Source organism: Dermacentor andersoni, chromosome 7 (assembly GCF_023375885.2).
Source record: "Dermacentor andersoni chromosome 7, qqDerAnde1_hic_scaffold, whole genome shotgun sequence".
NCBI classification, from domain to species: domain Eukaryota; kingdom Metazoa; phylum Arthropoda; class Arachnida; order Ixodida; family Ixodidae; genus Dermacentor; species Dermacentor andersoni.
Window position 1 is genome coordinate 123,117,453 of NC_092820.1, and position 8,545 is coordinate 123,125,997.

Here is an 8,545-nt window from a genome sequence, read left to right on the forward strand (position 1 = left end):
CCCGTTGCCTTGACTACCGCCCGCAAGCCACATTAGTTCCGTGCCTTCTCTCACACTAGGCGCCGAGGGACCCTGCAAGTTTACGTAGCCAGCCCCGCCTCCTATTTTTTTTATTCCTCTGCGGCGCACTTCCAATGGCAGCTTCGCGCATTCAGCTTTGCATCATTTACTAAAGACGGGTGTCGTAATCGCTGACGTTGCAAACAGCGCTTCTGACATAAAGGCGTTTACGCGTCTGGCCTTCATTCTCCGACAGGAAATCCCTCGAGTGGAAGAGCGCGCGGGCATTCGTTTCAGCTCTCAGTCGTGCTCGAGCCGTGCAGCTGTCGTGTAATACATTGCTGATACGATCTTCAGCACGTGATCGAAGCACCGAGCTTATCTGTTTACACTGCCCAAACCGGGAGGGGAAGGGGGGGGGGGGTCTTCACATACGGTGCACCAATAAATCAGAACCAGCAAACGTCTGCTCAGCCGAAAAGCTTCATGACTGCTCTTAGCCAGCGCTTGCGCTGGCGATGTTGATTCGATGTTGATTCGATGTTGATTCGATGTTGATTCGATGTTGATTTATTACTGCGTATCTTCTATTTCTCACTACGCTCAGATGATCGGCTACTGCGTCGGAGGACTGCACACCTTGCACTGTGTCTACGCCTACTACAAGGTGTACATCCAGAGAGGAGATACCGGTTGGTTCTGAGGAGTCTGCACCGTCGAAAGCCCAGCTGGCTGTGTTGCAAAGCGTCATCTGTACTTTTTAATATAATCTTTTTTTTGCGCGCATGCATTGTAAGGTTAATCTGCGCACCACCGCGCTGATACTTCGTCGCCGAAGAATCTCTGTGGTTCGATCGTAAATACAAGTTCCCTGTTCAGAAAACAGCCCATTGAGGGACGGCGTGGCTCTATTGTTAAACCGGTGACGCCGGACTGGTCGGTGGAAAAGTGAATTGCTTAGCTCTGCTTCAATGCAGCGTACCACTAACATAAATAAACCTCTACCTGATGCTTTGTCGCGAGTCAAAATTTGATTATAGCGAAGTTTTTGATCTTACTGTAGGTTGAGCAACCAGCAAATAGGGGTCTTTCAGTAACGGAGTGACTGGCTTTTGACTGACTTATTGTATGGCTAGCTGTGGCTACCTGTGGTTCGCTGGTGGCTGGCTGGGTGGCTCAACGGGCAGGGCTGAGCTGGGTTGAACGGGCAGGGCTGAGCTGGGTTGCGATGGGCTGGCGTGGCATGAGCTAAGCGAGGATGGAATTTTAGAAATTGTCAAATTCCTCCTTGCTGTTGAATTCGCCATCTTGGGAGCTCTGATTGGTTGAAAATGACGCCACTTCAGAATTTGACAATATGATGGAATTTGAAGGTGTCCAGAATGTACACTGGCTGGCTGGCTGGAAAAGTCAGATAATGTCCGCTGGGTTGCAGGCCTCGTAGGTCGATTAGTTCGTTGATTGATTAACCTTGTGTGGCCCTTCGTTCTGGAAACAGGAATCTACCGGGAGATCTAGAGTACCGTGCATATTACCCCTACCCAAAGCAAACACATGTGTCAGCCCTTCTAACGAATATATTCAATAACAGTGGTGGAACGGCTGCGCCAATTGCGCCGAACTGCGCCGAGAGCCGGGCCTTTGCCCCATGCTGCGTCAAAACGGCATTTAAGCATAAAATAAAGTTTTGCGTCACGCTTGTGTCGCTGTGCCATTTCAGTGAAATAGTCGCCGACGCAGACGCAGAGTCCTGTTTACGTCTCGCCCCCATGCGCAGTGTCGCTGACGCAAATTTTTTTTCTTGCAGCCGCAAAAAGTCGAGAACTCCTTAATATGTATGGCATGACATGAGTATATTGCGGGATGTGATGTTCACTGCAGGAGCGCGTGCTGATCGGTCTTGCGGTGAGCCTTTGCACACAAGCCGTGACTGTGGCAGTGTGTTGCATCTTGTGTATTAAACACGTGTTTGTTGACGATCTGTCTGTCTGGTGCCTTCTGTGTGCCGTATCGACGAACGCGGCCGTAGCGCCATTTGTGCCTCGGTGTGTCGAAAAGCGTCGTGTGATTTCCTGACCACGCTTGCAGGTTAAGCCTCGCGCAAACCCATCGCCACAATATGTCGACTATATGAGTTAAAGTTTGCCTAATATATGATGAAAACACGTGCACTGAACTCTGCGCCAGAAGTGCTTGCTGCTGCACCGGTCTTCTTGCCTGCGCCAGGAGCTGCGCCGAAAGGGAAAGTGGCTGTTCCACCAATGGAATAAGTAGCCGTTCCAGCGAACTCTACAAACTTATTTACAATTTAAAAGCAGGTTTGAATATTTTTTATGTCACATGGCGGGATTCTGCTTCATGTGTTGTGAAATTAACCCTGTTTATCCTTTCTTGCTGTCGCTCAACCGCTCTGCACAATAAAAATTTTGGTACCGCCGTATATCCGATTGTACCTAATAACTAATGGGCTTGATGTCTAAGCGAGTTGGTACGGATGTATTAATAAAAAAAATTGCTAAATATGCGTTGTATTTGGCAAAAGTTGACTTTGCGACCCAGAAAATTGACTTTGCCCATTTCGAATATTTACTTGGCTCACGTTCAAAAGCGACCTGCCCCACTCGCAAAATTGACTTTACCTACTCCCAAAATTTGGGTGGTCCACATCCAAAAAATTGACTCAGCCTGATTCAGAAGTTGAGTTGACGCATGTTCAAAACCGACCTGGCCCACTCCCGAAATTGACTTTGCTCACCCAGAAGATTTGGGTGGCCCACCTCCAAGACTCGTAAATTGAGTTGGCCCACGTTCAAAACCGACCAGGCCCACTCCCAAATTTCACTCGGGTGGCCCAACCTCAAAATTGAATTGGCCCAGTTCGAGCGCATGACCAAGTGAAGAGTACCGCGCGGAGGATCCAGAATGCTTTCGCATGCAATGCACGTAAGGAGATTTAAGTGCCTCTGTAACTTTTTGCCCCGTGGTGTCCTGCAGTTTGTAACGATGTACTTTAATCAAATTATGTGAAAGTGGACAGCGCTTGGGTAGTTCCCGCTGCTCGGGACAGAAGACGATGAACTTAAGCAGAAACTTGCTGCAATTTATTACGTCCTTCGTGATATCAAACGACGCATGCGCAAGAGCTTGGCTTTCCATTGCCCTTTTGAAGTTCTTACTCGAAATGATTCCTGGAAATATTCAGATCGCTGCACCATATTCTCATTTTTATTTCAAAAGCCTCACCGCCATCTACGCATGGTCGTATAGTTGCACGTTGATCTATGATTTCGGTATGATTACCGCTAAAAATTGTTCCACTGATTCCTTCCTGTGCAATCTTTAGCACCCGCCTATGTATGCCCACTGCTAGGATGAATGCTTGTTCCAGCTAGCTCTAATAAACCAGTCTAGAATCAGTCAGTTTTGTGCTATGATCTGCTAATTTCCAGATCTCATCACACTTGCCGTCCTTGACGGATGTGAAGGTGATCTCAAAAATCATTGAACAGCACATGCGTATTGTGGGGCAAAGGAAAAAAATAAACATATGAAGGTGACTCTTCATGACTGAAACAAAGGAATGTGTGAGAGGAGTATGTAGCGAGCGTCGCAAGAGTGACGGAAAAAGCAAAATTTAAGAAAGCAAGGAACGCGAAAAAAAAGGGGACCTTGTAAATTTTGAACGCAGATTCAGGATTGCGGCATCAAGAGCTAGAATTAAAAGCTGGTTGAACTCCTCGGAAGAGTAACAACAAAAAAAATTAAAGAAAGGAACGAATGTGAGAAAAGAGGCCCTTATAAGTTTTGAGCGCAGGTTAGAGATTCGTGCCTTAGGAATATTCCAATTAAAAGCTGGTTGAACTTCGTCCGAGATACATGCCTTGAAGTGTGACACGCTGTCGGGCCCTTGGAAAACGCTGCTGCTGCATTGCTCGCGGCAAAAACGCTTTTGACTTTTTCGCAAAACAGTGTTGATCAAGTCCTGCATGATTTTCTCCGTCTGAGTACTTTTTTCGTTAAAGTGACGCTGAAAACACTTTTCTAAGTAATTGTATAATGGCATCACTATTAAATTACGTCGCCTCGTAAATATCCTGCCGTAAAAATGTTTCTAATTACTCCAGGCGCAGTTTTGCTGTCGCCGTTGCCGTGAGGTTCCGTATAAAGCACCGTCGCCGCGTGCCGTGTGTGAGTGAAATCGTGTGAAGGTGAGCCAGTGATGGCGGCTCCATCTCCCGCACGCAAGGGAGGCAAGCAGGGATGAAGCGCACCGTCTTCTGTCGAGCGCACGGTTCCGGAGGGAGGTGAGGGAGGGCACGTTCTACTGCGGCGGTTGCTGCGTAGCCGCGCGCTGTGTTTTCGCGGCTTAGCTCGCGTTGATGCGAGACGCAGCACGAAGGCCAATTCGCTCGCTGCTTCTTCCGCGCTTCCTCACTACAGCGTACTTACAGCGAGTTTCCGCGGTCATTGGGTGAGATGTGTGTTCAGGTTTTCTTGTGCGTGCGTGACATCGTATTTGTTAATTTAGTTATAGTATGCCTATGTTTACAAGTTTATACGGCCGGTAAAACTACTATTCTGAGTTCGTATAGCTGTCTACTAATTTGCTATCGCAATCGACGCTTCGCCTTTCGGGCCACATTGCGACTTTCTGTTCATTTATTTAACTCAATTGAACAATATTTGTATTACTAAGAATGCTCTTGCGAATACGAAATTAGCCAATAGCTGTTGCGGGTCCTGCTGCTTGCGGTGCCGCTGCATGACGACATTGCGGAAGTGAGAGCAAGCTATTCTAGACTGAATTTTGCAAAAGGTAGAGTCTTTGCTCCATGCTGTGGAATAATATTTAGCTCACAAGTCCACAGGAGCCTCATTCACAAATCGGCAACATTTTCTTACGTGTTCAAACATTGTTTCAGAGCCCCATTAAGATGTTTCTTTTCTTACGTCTTGTTTATTTCATAAAGGAACGTCTCTGCAATTTGATTTTTTCTTGATTTTACTGATCATGTCCATTTGTCCTCTGTGTATGCTTTCTTCTTCTTTTTTATTTCATCTCTCAACCTAATACTCTCTAGTAGCATGTCAGTCATTTCGCTGTGGGCCGACATCTGCTGCAAACAGCTCTGCAAACACGAACACGCAGACATGGCACACATCTTGTGGAAGTGCACACAGATCAGTTCAGTATACGTAGAGGACAACATAGAACCGGACCTTCTCGAGGAGCGATGGCTAAGCGCTCTGACTAGCTCAGAACTACACGACCAATTATGGGCTATCCAGCGGGCCCGGGCAGCGGTGGAAAGGCTATGCCTCACCGCTGTTACGTTTCGCCTATGACGCGCGGTATAGCTGGCGCGGATGCAACGGACGCCGGGGCTTCGTTCAAAGCGGCGGACATTTTGGCCCGTTCAGCGCCGCCGATACGCCTCCCCGCCAAGCGCGTCCAGGCGTGTTTCAGTGCCACGTGTCTTCGTGTGTGCGTGTGTGTGTGTGTGCCCACGCTTGTCAAAGCGCGGCAGCCGGGGAGAGGAGCTCCCCAAGTGTGAAGCGAGGAGGTCTGACAGGCGCCAGCTTGGCGATGCGTCACTACACTCGTCTCAACGTGTCTCTCAGTCTGTCCGTACCCGCCGTCACGTGGTCTCGTCACGAGGCCTTCCTTCTTGCCCTCAACTGCGAAAGTATAAGAGCAGCTGCCCCCGGACGCCAGGAGAGAGGCTCCAATTTCTTCTGTCGAGTTACGTGCTCTCCCGTCTCTCACTTCGGTCGACCTGACCGCCCGCTCTTTTGCGATGTTAGAATAAACCAGTTGTTCTGTTACCAGTCGACTCATGCTTTGCGGGACCTTCGGATGCTTCCAGTGCCCCAGGCCGCCAGGCCAACGCTACCCTTGGGGGCTTGCGACCCGTTTGCAACAACTCGTGCCAGCGGTGCAATTGCAACAGCTGGTTGCCAGCGGTGAGATCGCGACAATGGAGGCCAGCAGCGAAGATATGCGGTTGACTGTATGCTGAGCAGCACAACGACCATCCGGGAGCAGTGCAACGAGCCCTGTGTGATGACTGGTTGCCTGCAGCGGAACGACTGCGCTGAATTCTTGGCTGCGAGGTTTGGTGAGTGCGGGACTTTCTTCTACTGAGTTTTGCAAGGCTTTTGTTAGTGTCAGAAACAGAGCTGGTAATTGTGGTTGTCGTTGCTGCCGGGTTAGTTTGCGGCAAGACAATAGTAGGCAGTAGAGAAAGCAGCGTTCAGAGCAGCCATGGATTTGAAGTCGTTGCGCAAACCGAAATTGCTGGAGCTTGCAAGAGAGTTGGGTCTGGATGTCTCAGACAAACTCAGAAAACCAGAACTGCTGAGGGCTATTCTTAAGTTAGAAGCTGAGGATGACGAGCTGTCGGAATGCCTTGAGACCATTGAGGAGAGGGAGACGGCAAAAAGACAGGAGCGCGAACTTAAAGAGCAAAAAGAGAAACAGGAGCGCGAACGAAAAGAGCAGAAAGAAAAAGAAGAGCGCGAACACGCTTTGGAAATGAAGCGTCTCGAGGTAGAGATGGAACGCGCTCGTAATGGAAGTCAGGCACACGGTGCAGGAGAACGAGTATCGTTCAAAATGACTGACCTGATGCGGCCGTTTAAGCTTGGAGAGGACATTGGTTTGTTCCTGGTTAACTTTGAGCGAACGTGCGAGAAGCAGGGGTTCTCTCGGGAAACGTGGCCACAGCGCTTGCTCACTTTGTTACCCGGCGAGGCGGCCGACGTAGTCGCTCGCTTGAACAGAGAGGAGGCAGAGGATTTCGACCAAGTGAAATCGAGTCTGCTAAAAAAGTACAGGCTGTCCGCGGAGGCGTTCCGTCGGAAGTTTCGGGAAAATGAGAAAGGCAAAAGTGAGTCATATACAGAGTTTGCCTACAGGCTAATGTCAAACATGCAGGAGTGGCTCAAAGAAGAGAAAGCGTTTGGTGACCACGAGAAAGTTCTGCAGTGTTTCGGGCTAGAACAGTTTTATAGTCGGTTACCTGAGAACGTGCGGTACTGGGTCTTGGATAGGCCAGACGTTAGTACGGGGGCTAGAGCCGCCGAGCTAGCCGAGGAGTTTGTGACGCGTCGGGCTCGCGGAGCTAAGGACGGTCAAAAGGGTGAATTTGGCTCCAAGTTTGAGAGGCCGAAGTTCACGCCCATGAGAGCAAAGGGGGACACACGTAGTGCGGATGCGAGTGAAAGCAGTCCGACCGAACGTAAGGAGACGGCGGCAACCGAAGCCGAATGCAGAAAGCGGTTCGAGACGAGGCAAGCGCGCGTTTGTTATACGTGCCAGAAGCCGGGTCACTTTTCGGCGCAGTGTCCAGAAACAAAAACAAAAGTCGTGTTTTTGTCCTTATGCAGCACTGACGAGAACATGAAGCTTCTCGAGCCTTACATGCGAGACCTCCTCGTGAACGGGAAAGAGTGCCGAGCGATTCCGCAGCTACGATGGATGTAGTTCACCCCTCCTACGTAGAAGCCGATATGTTCACGGGCGAGTGCGCATGGATCAAGCAAGCCGTGGAAGCTCACAGCGTGTGTCTGCCCGTAGCAAAAGTGCTGATTGAAGGACCTTTCGGAGCGCTTGAGACGGAGGCGGCAGTGTCATCTATGCTGCCTCCCCAGTACCCGTACCTATTTTCGAACAGGTCCGATCACCTCCTGCGCGAGAAGGGGCTTTTGTTTGGTGAGGCTAGCGTTCAGGCCTTAACCAGATCGAAGGTTCGGGAGCTCGCTGCAAAGGCAGTAGTTGCGGGGCCGACGTTGTCGAACAATAAGAAAGAGTCAGAAGCGCAGCAAGCTGATATTCAGAGCACGCCCGAACTGAATAAAATTGAGCCTGTAGCGTTAAAGGCACCAGATACTGGAGAGGAAATTCCCGATGCGGGAAAGTTAGAAGAGCTATCTGCAGATTTGCTTACGCGCCTACGTCAGACGGACTTAATAGGTTGCTAAAAGTTAGCCGGGCGGCTTTGATAGCCGAGCAAAAGAAGGATGGCAGCCTAGAAAACATACGCTGCATTGTCAAGGAAGGTGTCGCCAAGAAAAATGCTCGCTTTGTGGAAAGAAGTGGGGTCCTGTACCGAAAGTATCTAGACCGCAGAGGAGTGGAGTTCGATCAGCTGATCGTGCCTCAGTGCTACCGTCAGGATCTGTTGCGCTTGTCGCATGGGGGTTCGTGGTCCGGACACCTAGGAGTTAAGAAAACTAAGGACCGTCTCTTGCAAGAGTACTATTGGCCAGGGTGTTTTCGGGACGCAGACCACTTTGTGAAGACATGCGACACCTGTCAGCGGGTGGGCAAACCAGGGGACAAATCGAGGGCGCCGTTGAAGTTGGTACCTATCATTACGGAGCCTTTCAGACGGCTCGTTATTGATACAGTGGGACCTCTGCCGGTAACAGCCACGGGGTACAGACACATTTTGACTGTGATCTGCCCAGCGACAAAGTTCCCTGAAGCAGTGCCGCTTAAAGAACTAAGCTCAGTTGAGATAGTCAATGCACTACTGTCCAT

General features: G+C 49.8%; 1 protein-coding gene across 1 annotated transcript in view; it reads left to right on the plus strand.

Annotated features, from left to right (window-relative positions):
- Nucleotides 1-1,196, plus strand: part of LOC126534673 (uncharacterized) — a 13,049-nt gene extending 11,853 nt beyond the window's left edge. Inside the window, exon 5 of the mRNA XM_055072918.1 lies at nucleotides 608-1,196. Coding sequence (XP_054928893.1) covers nucleotides 608-703 — 96 coding nt within the window. The 3' untranslated portion in view covers nucleotides 704-1,196. The remainder of the gene's footprint in view (nucleotides 1-607) is intronic.
- The last annotated feature ends 7,349 nt before the right edge of the window (nucleotides 1,197-8,545 follow it).